General features: G+C 44.8%; 1 protein-coding gene and 1 long non-coding RNA gene across 3 annotated transcripts in view; both read right to left on the reverse strand.

The window, feature by feature from the left end:
* GPAT3 (glycerol-3-phosphate acyltransferase 3) overlaps nucleotides 1–8,068 on the reverse strand; it is a 63,412-nt gene extending 55,344 nt beyond the window's left edge. Inside the window, exons 1-2 of one of the 2 annotated variants that reach the window (XM_020892891.2) lie at nucleotides 7,508–8,068; nucleotides 6,411–6,698 (exon numbers count right to left, since the gene is read on the reverse strand). In XM_020892891.2, coding sequence (XP_020748550.1) covers nucleotides 6,411–6,551 — 141 coding nt within the window. In that variant the 5' untranslated portion in view covers nucleotides 6,552–6,698; nucleotides 7,508–8,068. Of the gene's footprint in view, nucleotides 1–6,410; nucleotides 6,699–6,868; nucleotides 6,959–7,507 lie in introns of those variants that run through there. The other variant, XM_070458200.1, reaches the window with a different exon arrangement.
* Nucleotides 8,069–12,369: 4,301 nt separating this feature from the next.
* Nucleotides 12,370–20,444, reverse strand: LOC139031992 (uncharacterized). Its single transcript, XR_011484523.1, has 2 exons — nucleotides 20,300–20,444; nucleotides 12,370–14,058 (listed from the first exon to the last, which is right to left on the reverse strand). It is a non-coding gene; the product is annotated as an uncharacterized lncRNA (long non-coding RNA).
* Between the last annotated feature and the right edge of the window lie 323 nt (nucleotides 20,445–20,767).

Here is a 20,767-nt window from a genome sequence, read left to right on the forward strand (position 1 = left end):
ACAAAGACCCTCCCCTGAAATGCTAGCTCCAAAGTCTGTCCTCCAAAACACAGTTACTGTGTTCAAGACGAGCACGTTTTTTGTCTTTGCTTTTAATGATTATTTATTTATTTAGCTGTGTCTGGTCTTCGTTGCGGCACATGGAATCTAGTTCTCTGACCAGGGGTCAAACCTAGGCCCCCTGCATTGGGAGCAAGCAGTCTTAGCCACTGGACCACCAAGAAAGTCCTGACAACTTTTCATCAGGTTGTCATTTCACTTAATTTCAAAATCCTCTTGAAAGAAAATAAGTAGCTATCCACAACTCACAGTAAAGAAATGGGCAAGCCTAATTTTTCAAGCTTGGGCCAAAAGTTTGCAAAAACATGGCACGGTCAGCTAGGCAATTCAACTTTCAGTTTCCATGCTCAAAAGACATGTAAGAATTGACTAAGGAGAGGGAAAGGAAAAAGGAAAAATGTACAAAATTGTACAAAGCCTCAAAAGGTTAGGCCTACTCAATGGCTGACCAACAATTGTAGCAAAATAAACTGGTCTCTTGGCAGTGTAAGAACTTAGGGTCTAGATTCAAGTTAAACGCTGATTCTACCACTGACAGCTGTATGCCACTGTCTAGTCAACTCACCTCTCTGAACCTTCTTTCCTCAGTCTATCAGTGGGAATCACACACCCTATCCCAGAGAGGTGTTGTGGAATTAAGTTAACTAAGAAGCACATTGCTTTAGTAGTTTTCTTTTACTATGACTTAATGGCTCAGCGGGTAAAGAATCCGCCTGCAATGCAGGAGATACAGGAGCCTCGATTGGATCCCTGGGTAGGAAAGATCCCCTGGAGGAGGGCATGGCAACCCACTCCACCATTCTTGCTTGGAAAACCCTATGGACACAGGAGCCTGGTGAGCTACAGTCCGTGGGGTCACAAAGAGTCAGACACAACTGAGCGACTAAGCGCACTCTGTCATAAACAGTCATGGCCTTCTAGAAGATTTACTGTATTTCTAACACCAAAGGATAATATCTGAGTGTTATAATAACAGAAGTGTTAACCATCTGAAAATTATCGACCTGCCTATTTTAAAAGACAGAAAAATAATCAGTGGATGGAGGAGACGGTAAGGGAAAAAATAGTAACTAAAATACAAGGCAGGAGTAGTCTGCTCTGAATATGTGTGTGCTGACCCATCAGATCTGAAGGTAGATTAATTCTTGGCTACATAGGAGCAAACACACACACATACAACCAATGAGTGTTCTGATCCAAACTCCACTAAAATTTGATCACCTAATGTATATTAAGTGCTTTCATTCACTTCTCCTCATTCAATCTGCACAATAACTCTGTGAGCTATATTCCTAAATACACAGGGAGAAAGTAAGGTGGAGATGTTGAATGACCTGCCCAAGGTTACAACGCCAGAAATTTGGAGGCAGCTGTTCATGTGTCCAACCTATGCTTCAAAAGTTGAGGGGAAAATTAAGTCCATTAACATTTATTTTTATCTATCTATTGCTTGCAGTATCTGGTTAGATTTGGTAATTTATGTATCATTCCCCTGTATCTTTTTCTCCATTAATCCTACATTCTCTTTCTATTATTTATTTCCCTCTAATTGTGAACTTCAGGCCAACAAAGAACAGTCCTTAGGCCAATGAATAACAAGCATCATTAACCCTTCCTGGTTGAGAACAGCATAATTCAGTCTTTAATCCATGCTCCTGTTTGATAAACATAAAAAACTCATACTCTCTTCCAGAGATCTAAATATATATTAATACACCCTACCAGGCAGACATACTATGTATTCCCTCAGCCAGAAGTTTTACTTTTCATAGTTTGCACTCCTAAAACAACTTTCTCCAATATAAAGTCATAATATTGACACATCTACTTCCTAAAAATTACTATATAGCCCTAGAAAAATCACTGGTTTAGAGGGAGTTCTCTGGTGGGCCAACGGCTGACTCTGCACTCCCAATAGAGGGGACCTGGGAGCTTGCATACCACAGTTAAGACCTGGCACAGCCAAATATATAAATAAATAAAAATAAACACTACAAAAAAAGAAACAGAAGTGAAGAAAATCACTGGTTTAGAGAATCACTCACTTACTCTAAGAATTCAAGCCCTAAAAAAAAAAAAAAAAAAGAATTCAAGCCTTGTTTTTCAAGTAGCTTGCCATATCAAGGACTTATGAATACATATAAAGATGCTCAGCAATGCAGAAGGCAGCATTCAGCAGGTACTTAATAAATAATTATTACCTGAACTGGAGCACTAAGAGGAGTCCTCAGCTGGCTGAGTTAGTTGACAATTAGTTGTTTTCATAGTCAGCTATTCTGAACATCACCCCCTCACTCTGCAACTTCCAGAATTTGAGTTTATGGTCACAAAAAAGCTACCCATTGTCAAGAAAACTTATCAAAGTAAACATATAATGTATAAAACTAAACAACCTTTTAAAATGGTATGTAAACTGTAACCAAGGAAACCTGAGAAATATCCAATTCTAATTAAACAGTCCAAAGAGGGGTTTCCCTGGTGGTCCAGTGGCTAAGACTGCTTGCTCCCAATGCAGGGGGCCTAAGCTCAATCTCTGGTTGGGGAACTACATCCCACATGCAGCAACTAAGAGTTCACATGCGCGCAACTATTAATAAAAGATCCCACATGCTGCAACAAAAACCAAAGATCTCACATGCCACAGCTAAGACCCCTCACAGCCAAATAAATATTTTTTAAATTAATTAAATTAAATAAACATATATTTTTTTAAGAGTGCAAAAAATATTCTTGGGGCTGCGTGTGTGCTCAATCGCTATGTTCAACTCTTCGGGACCCCAAGAACTACATATATAGCCAGCCAGGCTCCTCTCTCCATGGAATTTTCCAGGCAAGAATACTGGAGTGGGTTGCCATTTTCTACTCCAGGGGACCTTCCTAACCAAGGAATCGAACCCAAGCTTCTCAAGTCTTCTGCATTGGCAGACAGATTCTTTACCACAGGGCCACCTGGGAAGCCATATATTCTTGGGACTGGAAAGTAAAAGAAACTACCAAGTCAGTTGAGAATATACTAAGGAATAATGAGTAACAGAAGGTCTGGACCTTGAACGGACTTTAACAAAGAGTAGGGTATTTATTTGTCCAAATACAAAAATGTTTTAATATTAAACAAGCAGCACAATCTTTAAGGGAATTATTCCCATAGTTGGCAGAAAGACAATCCACTCTACCAACCTCTACCTAACAAATGTCTTTCAAACACCAAATACAGTCCTGGGCTGCCCTGATGGCTCAGGCAATAAAGGATCTAGCTTTACTGCAGGAGACCAAGGTTCAAAACCTGGGTCAGGAAGATCCCCTGGAGAAGGGAATGGCTACCCACTCCAGTGTTCTTGCCCGGGGATTTCCATGGACAGAGGAACTTGGAGGGCTACAGTCCCTGGGATCACAAAGAGCTAGACACGACTGAGCAACTGTCAACTTCCAACAATGCTGTTCTGGTCGGAGAATACAAAGCCCCGGGTTACCATCTCCCTCTCCTGTGCCCAAAGCAAACCTCGCTACTGGATCATAGCTCTTCCGAGGCGCCCAGCTGAACCCAAACACAGGAACTCCAGGCAGCTACCACCAAATCAGAGATAGCTCACAAAATGAATCCCCATTCTAACTACATATATGCCAAACATCTGTCTGACCTAATAAACTTTGGTCTTAGCAAAGAGGATGGTTCTTTATGCTGCCATCTACCTGGTTTCCAAGCTAACTGGTATATCTTCCACTAAAATTAGAAATCTGGTGGGACTCCCCTGGTGGTCCAGTGGTTCAAATTCACCATCCAATGCAGGGGCCTCAGGTTTGATCCCTGGTCGGGGAACTAAGAATTTAATTAACTCTAAATTAATGGAGAATTTAATTAATTCTAAGCCTGTGCATAACTACCGAACAGGCGCCCATGAGGGTCCATCCTCCACAATAAGAGAAAACTATGCTGCAACTGAAGAAGAGCCCGCCTACTGCAATGAAGATCCAGCAGCTGCAAGAAAGACCCGGCACAAATACAGAAAAAGAAAACTGGCATTCTTGAGAGTTTACTAATAAGGAGTACATCTCTAAAAACCTTTTCAAAGCTAGAAGGACAAAAATTAAAACTTGAGGCCCTGCCACACTGCAAGTCAGATCCTGGGCTGGCGATATCTCTTCAAAGTGTAGAAGTTATTTGCCAGGCCAACAGCAACTAGAGAGGGCTTCCCCAGTGACTAGTGGTATAAAGAATCCAAGAATCGTGTTCAATCCCTGAGTTGGGAAGATCCCCTGGAGGAGGAAATAGCAACCCACTCCAGTATTCTTGCTTGAAAAATCCCATGGACAGAGGACTCTGGCAGGCTACAGTCTATGAGGTCACAAAGAGTCAGATACTACTGAGGAGGCAAGCTACAGGGACTAGAAGGCCAGTCTCCTTGACGTCTCTTTAGCTGTACCTGACTTGCGCAAGCAATCAAGAGTCAGCACCCAGAAGATAGAGTGTGAGATTTACTCTGTTCTCACTTGCAGTATCAATTCCAAAAGATATTACTGTATGGGAGAACAGTTTGGTCATTTCAGAGTTCTAAGAGTGAACACCAGCTGAAGATAATCATCTGCTACAGGCAGAGCATTCTTAAGAAGATCTAAGGCAAGAGGCAGCTAGGAAATTCACAGTAGACTGTGACCATGTCCAAAGTGTGACGTCAGCAAGGAAGGTTCGAGACGGAAATATCTCCCAAGTAGAAACCACAGAACTTTTAAAACGTGAGGGCTGATAAACAGTCAAATATAACTTTTAAAGACTAGACAGGAAATCAACCACAGAGTGCAACAAAAATGTGAGATAAAACAGATGAGTATGTAGAAGAGATCTGCAGATTAGCTGGTGGGTGACAGGTAATCTCCAGGTAGGAGATAAAAGATTAGAGATGTGTATCTGAAAGCCACTCTCCTGGCTGAGGGAGAAGAGCAAATAAAGCCAAGCCCTGCACAGAGAGAGATTAAGGGCAGAAAAATGAGAATCCGTGTGAGGTACTGTAAAGAATCCACCCGAGATACAGAAGACTCGGGTTTGATCCCTAGGTCAGGAAGATCCCCTGGAGGAGGAAATGGCAACCCACTCAGTATTTTTGCCTGGGAAACCACACGGACAGAGGAGCCTGGCAGGCTACAGTCCATGGGGTCACAAAGAGTTGGACCCCACTGAGCAGGCATGTAGGCACATTAGAAGCTTTTGTAGCAGCTAAAGAAACATGCCATGTAAGATCCTCAGGGATAGAACCCTCGTCTCCTACAGCGGAAGCGCGTAGTCTTAACCACTGGACCACCAGGCAAGTCCCAATAATATTATTCTTTTAATAGCAGCAAACATGTACCGATCCGAAGTGCTTGACATATTTTAACTCACTTAACAACCCAATGGAAGTAGTTCTTATTGTTACTACTATTTTATAGATAAGGAACATGAAGCATAAGTAGGTGAGTTCCCTGTTGAGAAGCAGAACTGGGATTTTGGTACCAAGTCAAAGCAAATCTGTACCCAGAGTCTGCACCATTAACCTTTACGCTTATAGGCCCTCTCTTCAGTTAGATTCCTGTCTCCACTGCTTGATTCAAGCAAATCACTGAACTTCTCAGAGTTTCAGTGTCCTTACCTGTAAAGGGGGGATAACATTTGCTCTCCCTACATCTGATGAGAGTCCACAGGGAACCCTCTGTGACTTAATAAAACCCTATATGAAGGGCAAGTAACAGTTGTTCCATCAGGGCCACTCCCATCTAACACCTTTCTTGGCAAAATTTAAGAAACAGGAGGGTAGGGAGAGCTAAAGTCAAAGAAAACATGGATTTTCAATGACATGTCAAGTGCCATTGGGTAGATTAAATTTCCATGACTCCTAAAATATAATCAGATTTCTTTCTACCATCCAGCGATACGTTTCTTATCTTGAGCATAAACTTGATGCCTTTCGGGACGGGAAACCTTAGTCCACAGAAGGACCTCTAAAAACCTGAGGTTGTAAAAACTCAGGAGAATGAGGTGGCGGCTGCTCACTTAAAGAACATAAAGAAATACCGGTGATAGAAAAGGCGGTCGCGTTGTTATTGAGATGAGTAAAAATCATCATCATAATAACAGGGGGTGGGGTCGTTCTACCTCCAACCACAGCAACAAGGTGGTCCAGTGGTCTCTGGAGCCCTCCAGCTCTGCGGGAGACGCCAAGATACAGCCGAGGATAAACTGAAACGCATCTCCCTCCAGACCACTGACCTTCCTCCTGGTCTCCTTGGCTCTCAGTTCTAACCTCGTTCTCCATGGCCCCGGGTTCCCCCCACCCCAAAGCCCTCCGAGGAGGGGGCGCAGCATCCCTCCACGGACTCACCTCTAAAGTTTTCACCAGGATCTTCATGTAGATCTCAGAGATGCCCAAAGACACCCCAAAGGCCGAAGGCAGGAGTATGAGGCCGAGCACCAGAGTCAGCCAGGTGTAAAGGACCTGCCCGGCCAGCTCCGCGCCATCCATGGCTCGGCGCACCCCGACTGGGCTCCACGGAGGAGGTCCGAGCGCGATGGCCGTCCCCGTCTCCAGGTAGTCCGAAGGCAACTCCAGGAGCAGCAGCTCGGAGCCCGGCTCCCAGGAGTCAACGCCGCCGCCTCCAGGCGCTCACCTCTGCGGGGGGGAAAAAGAAGAGAGGAAGGGGAAAAAAAAAAAAAAAAAAACTTTCAGAAGGACAGCAATTTCCTTCCTTCCTCTTAGGGCTCCTCCTCGCCGCGGCCGATTAACTCTCTCTGCGCCAGAGGCCCAGGCCCCCCGCCGAAGCCGTCGCCTGGAGCGCAGACCTGGGAGCGAGCGCGGAGACACGCGAGCGCGGCGGGGAACGGGCTCCACCCCGGGTCCGATTTCCGCTGGGTGGCGATTGCGACAACTCAAGCGGTGACTCACGGAGGCCCTCCCGGGCGAGGATCCCGAGGCGCACCGCACCGCACCGCCGCGGACCTGGCGCCCAGCCGAGGACTGCACCGCCCGCAGGCTGCGCGCGGACGCCGGGAGTCCCTATTTCTGCGCCATGCCCTGGCCCCACCTCCTCCGCCACCCAACGGGGAGCCTCCAGGCGGGATCCACGCGGAAAGCGCCGCAGCCTCCCGGGGCGGCCTCCCGCCTTCGCTGAGCCCCGCCTCCCAGCACTCTCAGCGGAGATCCCTTTGGGAGCAGAATTTTCATCTGCAAAACGTTAGCCTTTTCTCATGCCCAGAATGGACTACCGATGGGTCCGGGACGCTTGAGAAGGTCCTGTTTGGGTATAAAACGACCTCTCGGCCGGGCTTTCGGCGGGGGAGAGAGAAACGCCTCGGTTCCTCCGCTTCCAGGTTTCCCACACCTCCTTCTCCCCCGGCCCCCCATTCCCTCCCTCCTCTGCTGAGCGGCTGGGGAGAGACCTAGCTCATCCCGGGAGGGGAAAGCTTTTTCCGACCGCTCACCTGGCTCAGCCGCCGCGTCCCTGGCACAGAAATCCTTCCGCCCAGGGTCGCTCTCTTCCTGGGGCAAAATTCCGACCACAGCTCCCCTCTCCTTTCACCCCCACACTCAAGGCACAGAAACCACGGAAGAACGGCCGGGCCCGCGCTGGCTTCACCCCGCGGACGCGCGCTGCCAGGGAATTCAGTCCCCGCACCGCCGTCCGGCTGGCCCTCCTTCGAACAACCTTGGAGGGGTATTGACTTCCCTGCGGTTCACGCCTCTTAAAAACCTGATCTCTTTTTTAAGAATAAGCGGGAGAAGGGATGTTGAGACTGTGTAATCGATGAGAAAATCAGGCTCCCCAGGATTTCCAGATCGTCACGGAATGAGACCAAAAATCTCACAGCAGCCTCTTTCGGGTGTTATTTCAAGCTGGAAAAACGGGGAGGGCAGGAAAAACTGAATTCAGAGGGTTGATCGAAAATACTGCCACGGAGGCTGCCGGGGCCTAAGGTGTAGCGGAAACTAGAAGCGGAAGGAAGGAGAATCCCCCGGTAAAGAATGTAAATATCCAGCCTTTGCACCTCTCTCCAGGAGGGTATCACAACCCCCCTACCTACCCACACCACCACCCTCCCCTCCTCCCCCCCCCCCCCCCCACTAAGAAGGGGCAAAGAAATGTGACTCGGTCCTAAAATTCAAGTTATGAATAAAGAAATTCCAGGCGCTTGACTTCTCAATATTAAACCTCTGTTTGGTCTGCCATTTTATGAAAACAAGAAAAACACAGTTGCCAAAATCCTTACGAAGTCCTTGCTGGAAACAAACACCTATTTAATCCAAATCCTCAAAGATTATTTTGACTCAACACTGTACATTCAGGCAAAACTCTTAAACGCTCCTTTTATTTCCTCAGGTCCTAAAGGACCCTGAGCGATTAGACCGACGTTTACCCAACAAGTCCCAGTGCAGGCAGCTTTGTTTAAGGATGGACTTTGTCTACCCATTGAGACCCAAAAGCTGAGCGCCCACAATCTCCAATGATTTCTGTTGCTCATGACCAAATTTCATGAACTGGGTTTGCTTCTTTTGTTTTGGGGGGTTTTGTTTGTTTTTTCACGGAAGAAGTATTGTCCCACAACAGAATGGTAAAATGGCTATGCTCTTGAGTGACCTCTGCCTGCAGCAGCTTGAAAAGGGGCTTTGGTTCCCTGCCAGAGATGGAGGCCGTCCTCAGTGACAAGACCCTGGCTTCTCAGCTTTGCAGAAAATAATTCCCACAAAGAAGGCAAGCGGTGAAACAAGTCAAGTGTTTGTTGGGAGGAAAAGAGTGATGTGGATGAACACACAGGCAGGCTCAGAGAGTCACTGAGTTGCACCCTCCTGGCAGTTTTAATTACTTTTATGGGGCGTTTCTTCCCGGTTTCCTCTGGCCAATCATTTAGATTTGCCTGGTCCTGAGTCTGTGTTTGGTATATCTCAGGACACCATGTGTGCAGGCTCATTTCTTAGCAAATTATGGAGTCTAGTGAAGAGGCTCCTGGGTAGTTGATTATCACTTACTATGAGGTGACGCCCCCTCCCTTTTTGACCACCAAAGAGCCTTTCTGCGCATGTGTGATCTGGGAGGTCTCTTCAACTTGGAGAATAAGGAGTACGTGGTCTTCCATGTTTTATCTGGACAGGGCCCAGCTTCCTCCATCGTTCTGTTTTTATGGAATTTCTGCTATTACAGAGTTTCTATCCATAAAGGGAGAAACTGCTCAGCCTGGGGCTCATCTATCTCCTGCCTCAGCAATAACGTAGAATTTGAAGGCTTTTGACTCCAGCACATAAATCTGAACAATTCATTTAGTCTTCTGTGCTTCAGCTTTCTCATCAGTAAAATGCATTCTTTTTAGGGTCAAATGTGATGATGAGTTTGAAGTCATTTAGTAACAACAAAGCTCTGTGCAGACATTGAAGGGGGCTTCAATGAAAGAAATAAAAGATCATCATTTTCTTGCCTAAAACAGGAGAGCCAAGATAGGCTCGCTTCTGCAGTGATGGGGGAGGGAGAGGGGAGACAAGACATAGCAAGCAGTCTCCATACTTTCTTTCAGATTTCTCACTTCTCCCCTTTCCTTGCACAGCCTAAGGCGCTGTCATTTAAACCTGGGAAGGGTACTCCCTCCCTTGCTACACTTAGGATTCCCTTCACAGTATGTGCAGTCCATGGGGTCGCAAAGAGTCTCACAGGACTGAGCGACTTCATTTCCCTTTCCTTTTTCCTTTCACTGTCTTAGGGCTGCCATAACAAATTACCACAAACTTAGTGACTTTGATGGTGGTTTAGTCACTAAGTCATGTCCAACTCTTGCCACCGCATGGACTGTAGCCCACCAAGTTCCTCGGTCCATGGGATTCTCCAGGCAAGAATACTGGAGTGGGGTGCCATTTCCGTTGCCAGCAGATCTTACCAACCTAGGAATTGAACCTGGGTCTCCTGCGTTGCAGGCAGATTCTTTACTGACAGAGCCACCAAGGAAGGCCCCTAGTGACTAAACATAAATTTATTCTCTCAGTTCTAAAGGCCAGAAGTCTGAAGTCAATGTGTCTGCAGGGTCAAGCTTGCTCCAAAGGCTCCAGGGGCAAATCGTTCTTGCATCTTCCAGCTTCGTGGGTACTTCTCAGTCTTCCTTGGCTTGTGGCAGCATACCTGCAGCCTCAGTCTTCAAATGGCCTTTTCTCCTCTTATAAAGACACCCATCACCCCAGATTTAAGGCTCACTCTAATGCAGGATGATTTCTTTTTTAAAAAATATGTGATTATTTATTTATTTATTTGACTGATCTGGGTCATAGTTGCAGGACCCAGGATTTTCGATCTTCACTTGTAGCATGTGGGATCTTTAAGTTGCAGCATGTGAGATCTAGTTCCCCGATCAGTTATTGAACCTAGACCTCCTGCACTGAGAGCTCAGAGTCAGCCACTGGACCAACAGGAAAGTCCCCAGAACAATTTCATCTTGAGATTCTTTACTTAATTATATTTAATCAGTAAAGAACTTTTTTTCCAAATGAGTTCATGTTCACAGGTTATATTTGGGCATATCTTCTGGGAGGCTACAGTTCAACCCACTACTCCTACCATATCTGTTCAGTTCAGTTCAGCCACTCAGTCATGTCCAACTCTTTGCGACCCCATGAATAGCAGCACGCCAGGCCTCCCTGTCCATCACCAACTCCCGGAGTTTACTCAAAACCATGTCCACTGAGTCGGTGATGCCATCAGGCCATCTCATCCTCTGTCATCTCCTCTTCCTCCTGCCCCCAATCCTTCCCAGCATCAGGATCTTTTCCAGTGAGTCAACTCTTTGCATGAGGTGGCCAAAGTATTGGAGTTTCAGCTTCAACATCAGTCCTTCCAATAAACACCCAGGACTGATAGCCTTTAGAATGGACTGGTTGGATCTCCTTGCAGTCCAAGGGACTCAAGAGTCTTCTCCAACACCACAGTTTAAAAACATCAATTCTTCAGCACTCACTTTTCTTCACCGTCCAACTCTCACATCCATACATGACTACTGGAAAAGTCATAGCCTTGACTAGACAGACCTTTGTTGGCAAAGTAATGTCTCTGCTTTTCAATACGCTATCTAAGTTGGTCATAACTTTCCTTCCAAGAAGTAAGCGTCTTTTAATTTCATGGCTGCAGTTACCATCTGCAGTGATTTTGGAGCCCCGCAAAATAAAGTCTGACACTGTTTCCACTGTCTCCCCATCTATTCCCCATGACGTGATGGGACCAGATGCCATGATCTTAGTTTTCTGAATGTTGAGCTTTAAGCCAACTTTTTCACTCTCCTCCTTCACTTTCATCAAGAGGCTTTTTAGTCCCTCTTCACTTTCTGCCATAAGGGTGGGTGTCATCTGCATATCTGAGGTTATTGATTTCTCTCGACAATCTTGATTCCAGCTTGTGCTTCTTCCAGCCCAGGGTTTCTCATGATGTACTCTGCATATAAGTAAAATAAGCAGGGTGACAATATACAGGCTTGACGTACTCTTTTTCCTAGTTGGAAGCAGTCTGTTGTTCCATGTCCAGTTTGAACTGTTGCTTCCTGGCCTGCATACAGGTTTCTCAAGAGACAGGTCAGATGGTCTAGTATTCCCATCTCTTTAAGAATTTTCCACAGTTTATTGTGATCCACACAGTCGAAGGCTTTGGCGTAGTCAATAAAGCAGAAATAGATGTTTTTCTGGAACTCTCTTGCTTTTTTGATGATGCAGAGGATGTTGGCAATTTGATCTCTGGTTCCTCTGCCTTTTCTAAAACCAGTTTGAACATCTGGAAGTTCACGGTTCACATATTGCTGAAGCCTGGCTTGGAGAATTTTGAGCATTACTTTACTAGCGTGTGAGATGAGTGCAATTGTGCGGTAGTTCAAGCATTCTTTGGCATTGCCTTTCTTTGGGATTGGAATGAAAACTGACCGTTTCCAGTCCTGTGGCCACTGCTGAGTTTTCCAAATTTGCTGGCATCTTGAGTGCAGCACTTTCACATCATCATCTTTCAGGATTTGAAATAGCTCAACTGAAATTCCATCACTTCCACTAGCTTTATTCGTAGTGATGCTTTCTAAGGCCCACTTGACTTCACATTCCAGGATGTCTGGCTCTAGGTGAGTGATCACACCATTGTGATTATCTGGGTCATGAAGATCTTTTTTGTATAGTTCTTCTGTGTATTCTTGCCACCTCTTCTTAATATCTTCTGCTTCTGTTAGGTCCATACCATTTCTGTCCTTTATCGAGCCCATCTTTACATGAAATATTCCCTTGGTATCTCTAATTTTCTTGAAGAGATCTCTAGTCTTTCCCATTCTGTTGTTTTCCTCTATTTCTTTGCATTGATCATTGAAGAAGGCTTTTTTATCTCTCCTTGCTATTCTTTGGAACTCTGCATTCAGATGAGAATATCTTTCCTTTTCTCCTTTGCTTTTTGCTTCTCTTCTTTTCACAGCTATTTGTAAGGCCTCCTTAGACAGCCATTTTGCTTTTTTGCATTTCTTTTCCATGGGGATGGTCTTAATCCCTGTCTCCTGTACAATGTCACGAACCTCCGTCCATAGTTCATCAGGCTCTCTGTCTATCAGATCTAGTCCCTTAAATCTATTTCTCACTTCCACTGTATAATCATAAGGGATTTGATTTAGGTCATACCTGAATGTCTAGTGGTTTTCCCTGCTTTCTTCAATTTAAGTCTGAATTTGGGTAAGGAGTTCATGATCTGAGCCACACTCAGCTCCCAATCTTGTTTTTGCTGACTGTATAGAGCTTCTCCATCTTTGACTGCAAAGAATATAATCAATCTGATTTCAGTGTTGCCCATCTAGCAATATCCATGCATAGAGTCTTCTCTTGTGTTGTTGGAAGAGGGTGTTTGCTATGACCAGTGCGTTCTCTCGGCAAATCTCTATTCACCTTTGCCCTGCTTCATTCTGTACTCCAAGGCCAAATTTGCTTGTTACTCCAGGTGTTTCCTGACTTCCTTCTTTTGCATTCTAGTCCCCTAAAATGAAAAGGACATCTTTTTTGGATGTTGGTTCTAAAAGGTCTTATGGGTCTTCATGGAACTGTTCAACTTCAGCTTCTTCAGCATTACTGGTTAGGGCATAGGTTTGGATTACCGTGACGTTGAATGGTTTGCCTTGGAAACAGAGATCATTCGTCATTTTTGAGATTGCATCCAAGTACTGCATTTCGGACTCTTTTGTTGCATGATGGCTACTCCATTTCTTCTAAGGGATTCCTGCCCACACTAGTAGATATAATGGTCCTCTGAGTTAAATTCACCCATGCCAGTCCATCTTAGTTCGCTGATTCCTAGAATGTCAACGTTCACTCTTGCCATCTCCTGTTTGACCACTTCCAATTTGCCTTGATTCATGGATCTAACATTCCAGGTTCCTATGCAATATTGATCTTTACAGCATTGGATCTTGCTTCTATCACCAGTCACATCCACAACTGGGTATTGTTTTTGCTTTGGCTCCATCCCTTCATTCTTTCTGGAGTTATTTCTCCACTGATCTCCAGGAGCATATTGGGCACCTACCAACCTGGGGAGTTCATCTTTCAGTGTCCTATCTTGTTGCCTTTTCATACTGTTCATAGGGTTCTCAAGGCAAGAATACTGAAGTCATTTGCCATTCCCTTCTCCAGTGGACCACATTCTGTCAGACCTCTCCACCATGACCCGTCCGTCTTGGGTAGCCCCACACGGCATGGCTTAGTTTCACTGAGTTAGACATGACTGTGGTCCTGTGATCAGATTGGCTAGTTTTCTGTGATTATGGTTTCAGTTTGTCTGCCCTCTGATGCCCTCTCATAACACCTACCGTCTTACTTGGGTTTCTCTTACCTTGGACGTAGGGTATCTCTTCACGGCTGCTCCAGCAAAGTGCAGCTGCTGCTCCTTACCTTGGACGAGGGGTATCTCCTCACCACCTCCCCTCCTGACCTTGAAAGTGGAGTAGCTCCTCTCAGCCCTCCTGCGCCTGCACAGCCACTGCTCCTTGGACCATATCTGTAAACCAGGGTTAATAACACCTACCTGGGCAGGTTGTTATTGAGATTTGAGATAATCCATTTAAACTTTCAGTTTAGTTCAGTTCAGTCGCTCAGTCGTGTCCGACTCTTTGCGACCCCATGAATCGCAGCACACCAGGCCTCCCTGTCCATCACCAACTCCCGAAGTTTACTCAAACTCATGTCCATCGAGTCAGTGATGCCATCCATCCATCTCATCCTCTGCTGTCCCCTTCTCCTCCTGCCCCCAATCCCTCCCAGCATCAGGGTCTTTTCCAATGAGTCAACTCTTCACATCAGGTGGCCAAAGTATTGGAGTTTCAGCTTCAGCATCAGTCCTTCCAATGAACACCCAGGACTGATCTCCTTTAGATGGACTGGTTGGATCTCCTTGCAGTCCAAGGGACTCTCAAGAGTCTTCTCCAACACCACAGTTCAAAAGCATCCATTTTTCGGCATTCAGCTTTCTTCACCATCCAACTCTCACATCCATACATGACTACTGGAAAAACCATAGCCTTGACTAGACGGACCCTTGTTGGCAAAGTAATGTCTCTGCTTTTTAATATGCTATCTAAGTTGGTCATAACTTTCCTTCCAAGGAGTAAGTGTCTTTTAATTTCATGGCTGCAATTACCATCTGCAGTGATTTGGGAGCCCCGCAAAATAAAGTCTGACACTGTTTCCACTGTCTCCCCATCTATTTCCCATGAATGATGAGACCAGATGCCATGATCTTAGTTTTCTGAATGTTGAGCTTTAAGCCAACTTTTTCACTCTCCTCTTTCACTTTCATCAAGAGGCTTTTTAGTCCCTCTTCACTTTCTGCCATAAGGGTGGTGTCATCTGCATATCTGAGGTTATTGATATTTCTCCCGGCAATCTTGATTCCAGCTTGTGCTTCTTCCAGCCCAGGGTTTCTCATGATGTACTCTGCATATAAGTTAAATAAGCAGGGTGACAATATACAGGCTTGACGTACTCTTTTTCCTAGTTGGAACCAGTCTGTTGTTCCATGTCCAGTTTGAACTGTTGCTTCCTGACCTGCATATAGATTTCTCAAGAGGCAGGTCAGGTGGTATGGTATTCCCATCTCTTTCAGAATTTAAACTTCAGCTGATAGTAAGTACTCAATAGTGAGGTTGTTTAGGACAACCCTGTTTTCACCTGTTGTTCTGCCATACATTTTTAATGACACTTCCTTTCACTCTCAAAAAAATGTCCTGGTTTGAGTGATAAATCCCATGGTTCCCTTATTCTTATGTAATTTCTGAGATCCCTTCCTGTCCTAAAATATTAAACTTTTTGATGAAAATGTCAAGTCCATGCATGATCCCTTGTCAACACCTGAGGCCAAATGAAGTTGCATAGGAGAATGAAGAGAAGGGTTAGCATCTAGTCCAGAGCTTCTCAAACTTTAAAGTGGGTAGGAATCCCTGGGGCCCCTGAGAGTGAAGATTCTTCCTAGGGCTGGGATGGGGCCTGAGATTCTGCATTTCCAGGAGCTCCCAGGTGATGCTGATATTGTTGGTGTACAGACACACTTTGATCAGCAAGCCCTTAGACTGTGGACAAAAAGGAGAGATTTTTATACTTAACTGATGGCAAAAGGTCATGGGGGAAAAAAGGTGGGAGGAGGGATGAATTAGGAGTTTGGGATTAACACACACTACTATACATAAAATAGATAAACAACAAGGACCTACTGTATACCACAGCAAACTATATTCAATATCTTGTAATAACCTATAATGGAAAAGAATCTGAAAAAGAATATATATACACAAATATATGTATAACTGAACCACTTTGCTCTGTACCTGAAACTAACATGACGTTGTTAATTACTTCTTGCTGCTGCTGCTGCTAAGTCACTTCAGTCATGTCCGACTCTGTGCGACCCCATAGACAGCAGCCCACCAGGCTCCCCGGTCCCTGGGATTCTCCAGGCAAGAACACTGGAGTGGGTTGCCATTTCCTTCCCCAGTGCATGAAAGTGAAAAGTGAAAGTGAAGTCGCTCAGTCATGTCCGACTCTTCAAGACCCCATGGACTGCAGCCTACCAGGCTCCTCCGTCCACAGGATTTCCCAGGCAAGAGTACTGGAGTGGGGTGCCATTGCCTTCTCCGAATTACTTCTTAGATAATACTAAATAAATAAACAGAACAGGAATAAGCTGAGTGAGTCCAGGTAAGTATCCAGGAGCCAATGCAGGAAGAACTGATTCTGAAAAACACCTTCTTATTTGAGGATTTGTTGTATTATCTGCACCTTCTTCATACCCCTGCTTTGACAGCAATTGTGGGCAATTGTGAACAAGTAATTTAGGCTAAAAAGCCTTGAACAAATGTCAATACACTCATGAATAGATGCCTATTGCAAATAAGATATCATTGTTGGAGCGAAATGGCAAATATTGATTTAAGAGGAAGGAATCCACACTGGCAAAGGAGAAATCTGGGGGTGAAGGAGACTGCTGAAGCATTTTATTTAACAGGTAAGTCTTGCATTTCTTGCCTCAGTCTGTATGAGATCTCTCTTTTGTCTAATTTCACACTTTTCTTGGGCCTTCATCATAACCCACCTTGATGTGTGTGTTTGCTTCATCATCACACTGTCAACTGCTTAATTCCAGGAACCATATCGTTTCTCTGTGACTGCCTCCCGTTATTCCACCGCTTCTGCTAGCACATGATTTTACCACATGCCATGCTATTGCTCAGAGCCAGCAGTTATCTCCTAATGGCCACATGTTAACGTGCAAACATCTCAAATATCTTAGGCTAGATCTTAATGGGTGCCACCTTTTTCTCCCTATGTCCCAAACAAACCTTTCTCGCCTTCCCCTGGTTGCTGCAGAGCCTTTTCTTCTCTGGTACTTGATCGTGTCACCACGCCCCTCCACTTCACTCCCCTTTGCACGCTCCTCTCCTGACCTCTAGTCCAAATCTCTCATTTCACAAGTTAGGGTTTTCTTATGGCAACCCTGCCAGTTACTGAGTATGTCAGTTACAACGATGCATCCTGGGGACCTGGGGACTCACCAGGCCCAGTGTTAGATGGCCCTGAGCTAAAACCATGTTGTTCCCCTGACATCCACAAGCTCCTATTTTCACTGATACTCCAGAGTGACTCCTAGTCTCTAGGAGTTAGTGTCTTTTTAGAAATAGTGTCTAGGAGTTAGTGTCTTTTTAGAAATAGTGTCCAGTAGTCCCTGAAAAGTCCGATTATTTCCCTTTCTTCAATGCACAGTCACCCTGATAAATGGCTATCGATCCCTTTGCAGAAGATTGGAAGACAGATCAACAATATAAAACTTTGGCAGTCTTCAAGGGGGCCCAGCCTTCCCTTCTTTCAAGTGGTTCAAATTCTGTAAATTAGCTAAAGTTTGGGAATCAACTGAGAGATTGTGACTGTTCTGTGATTCGAGTTAGACTTTGGTCTACTAAACTAGAACTTTCCCACTTACACAACTGAGAGTTTAGTTGACTGTCCATCTATTTCATTTGATCAATTATTCAACACCACAGGTTTCTTTGAGTCAGACCATACTGATTACTACTCTGACTCTTCTGTCCATTACAATGATTATACTCCCTTTGTCTTTGGTGATTAAATGCAGCACTTGGCACCCGCCTTCCTGGAGTCCCATTATCCCCAATGCCTATAGGGATTGTAGTTGAATGGTAACTATTCCCTCTATAAATTCTGACCTATAGAGAAGAGCAACCACAGAACTCTTCAAAGATGCTGGGGCTCCTCCCACAAATTTATTTCTCAGAGTTAAGGTAAAAGGCACACCTTTGGACCCTCCCAGGGTGAATGAGCGGGTCTTACATGATAAACGCATGCAAGCATTCCATCTCCCTAAGCCTCTAGATACTTTCTTCTATAGCATACCAACGAAGCTCTAGCACTGAACTTATTCAGTGGAGACCACTGATGGATGCATGTTGGATGCATGTTTCAGATAACAAATCAAACTGTCAACGTCCTTTCTGACCTCTTGAGCCAAAACCAATCCTAGAATTTCTGCTTAATGGGTCATCTCAATAAGTTCCACCTGACTCAACTTTCTATTCCTTCCACCATGCTCTCACACCCTTAATATCCATTCTCACACATATCCCCTAGATTTTTGCCTGTAAAAATTAGAAAAATCACACAGTTCTTTTGGAGTATAGCGCACCTTCTCATGGAGATACCTCACACTTTGGACCTCACCTCTGGCCTGCCAGGACTTGAGTTTAGTTACAGGTCTAGAAGCAAAGAGTGATAGAGGCAGGTCCTGAGAAGGATCAGCAGTATCTTGCAGGACAGGTACTTCAGGGGAGGGCATTCTTTACAGGTTTTCCAGGTAGAGGTAGAAAGCTGCTTCCACTGGCAAAAATGACTCAGCAGAATTTTGGGCTTCAATGTCCCTAGCTTTGAGATCTGCCTATAGACATCCCCATGTGAGTTTTTAGGATCCTCTCTCCTCTCTTCCCAAGCAACACCCTCACTTTTGTGTCATTAGTTCAGCCTCTGAAGCATGAGACTCTAGGTTCAGTTTTCAGAAATGTTGGCTCATAGCTTTAGGAGATAAGATTGTCCTTCCGGGCAGATATAGAAGCTTTCAGACCATCATGTAGAGCTCAACCTTCATAATGAATTTGAAGCCCTCAACTAACCTTTTTCTTTTCCCTACCGAAGAAGGGCAATTAGGAGCAACTAGCCAATTTCATTATACAGTAAGTCCCCTCCCTACATACAAAGTTTCGAGATTTCAAAGATGAGAAGCTGCCTCTGTGTGTCAGTTATTGTACCATTGTACTTTTCAAGATACTTTACTATAGGATTTAAAATTTTCTCTTTATTTTTTGTTTGTCTGTTTTTTATGTATTATCTGTGTGAAAAGTATTATAAACCTATGACAGCATACAGTACTATATAGCTAATTGTGTTAGCTGGGTACTTAAGCTAACTTTGTTGGATTCACAAATGTGCTTTCAGAATGGAACTTGTTCATATGTAGGGGACTTACTGTATTCCTCAGTTTGACTAAACGTGGTCACCTAGAACCTTGGCCTTCTACTGACTAGAAGTATCCAGTGGCCATATTTTGGATATCTCTTTACATATCACCAAGTGGACTAACAGCACCCTCTCTAGCATGGAAAAGAGAAGAATTAGTGCCTGTAAGCCTAGTTAGATTAGAAAAGGGCTTCCCCGGTGGCTCAGTGGTAAAGAATCTGCCTGCATTGCAGGAGCTACAGAAAATGCAGGTTTGATCCCTGGGTCGGGAAGATCCCCTGGAGGAGGACATGGCAACCCACTCCAGTATTCCTGCCTGGAGAATCCCATGGGCAGAGAAGCCTGGCAAGCTACGGTCCATAGGATTGCAAAGAGTCATATATGACTCAAGTGATTTAGCATGCACATACAGATTAGAAAACCAACTCCAGAAAACTCATCCTTAATATTCTGTTCTTCTTAACCACTTTTGCTACCAAAATTAAATCAGAGAAACAGAATAGAAGGAGATTATATATGAAGAGATTTCCTGCAAAGAATTTCTTGCACAGTTCTGGGGGTTGGCTAGGCAAGTGTGGAACACATAGGACAAACCATCAGGAAGGGCAGGCTGAAAATCTCAGGTGCAGGAAGCTGCAATCACAGGTGGAATTTCTCCTTTGGCGAAGCATCAGTTCTGCTTTTAAGACTTTTGGACTGATTGACTCAGGCCCACCCAGGTTACCTGGGATAATATCCCCATGTCAGCTGTGGACTTTAATCCCTTATACAAAGTAGTGTGACAGCAGCACCTAGATTTGTGTTTAACTGATTCACTGAGGAGCCTGGCCAGGTGTAGACATCAAAAGACTGTCAGTCACATGGGTGAGAAAATCAGGGTGAAAGAGGAAAATATTGTTGTTTAGTCATTAAGTTTTGTCCGACTCTTTGGTGACCCATGGGCTATAGCCCACCAGGCTGCTCTGTCCATGGGATTTCCCAGATAAAAATACTGGAGTGAGTTGCCATTTCATTCTCCAGGAGATCTTCCCAACCCAGGGAACTCACGTTTCCTGCATTGCAGGTGGATTCTTTACCACTGAGCCAGCAAGGGAGGCACCCGCCCCCCCTCCAACCAAAGGAAAATAACCTCCAAGTATCACTATAAAAACAACTGTGACCTTGTACCCCTGAAAGGGCTTCAGGGGCCTCCAGGAGTCCTGGGCTAACATTTATGAACTACTTACCAACATAAAAGTGCTTCTCCAACAATACCATGATAGCACATGGAGGCACATCAGTTACAGTGAAGCTGTCTAATACCTCAGCTTCACTTCATTTATTTGAAATAAATTATGAAAGTGAAAGTGTTAATCACTCAGTCACATCAGATTCTTTGTGACCCCATGGACTGTAGCTGGCCAGGATCCTTTGTCCATGGAATTCTTCAGGAAGAATACTGGAATGAGTATCCATTCCATTCTCCAGGGGACCTTCCTGTAGGCAGTTTCTTTTACCATCTAAGCCACCAGGGAAGCCCAGAAGTAAATTAGATGATGAAAATAATGAAAAGAGGGAATTCCCTGGTGATCCAGTGTTTAGGATTCAGTGCTTTCATTGCTGGGGCCCAGGGTTCAATCCCTGGTCAGGAAACTAAGATCTCGCAAGCTGCACAGCTTGCCAAAATTCTTTTTAATAAACAAATCAAATTAAAT

This window comes from Odocoileus virginianus, chromosome 29 (genome assembly GCF_023699985.2).
Source record: "Odocoileus virginianus isolate 20LAN1187 ecotype Illinois chromosome 29, Ovbor_1.2, whole genome shotgun sequence".
NCBI lineage: Eukaryota > Metazoa > Chordata > Mammalia > Artiodactyla > Cervidae > Odocoileus > Odocoileus virginianus.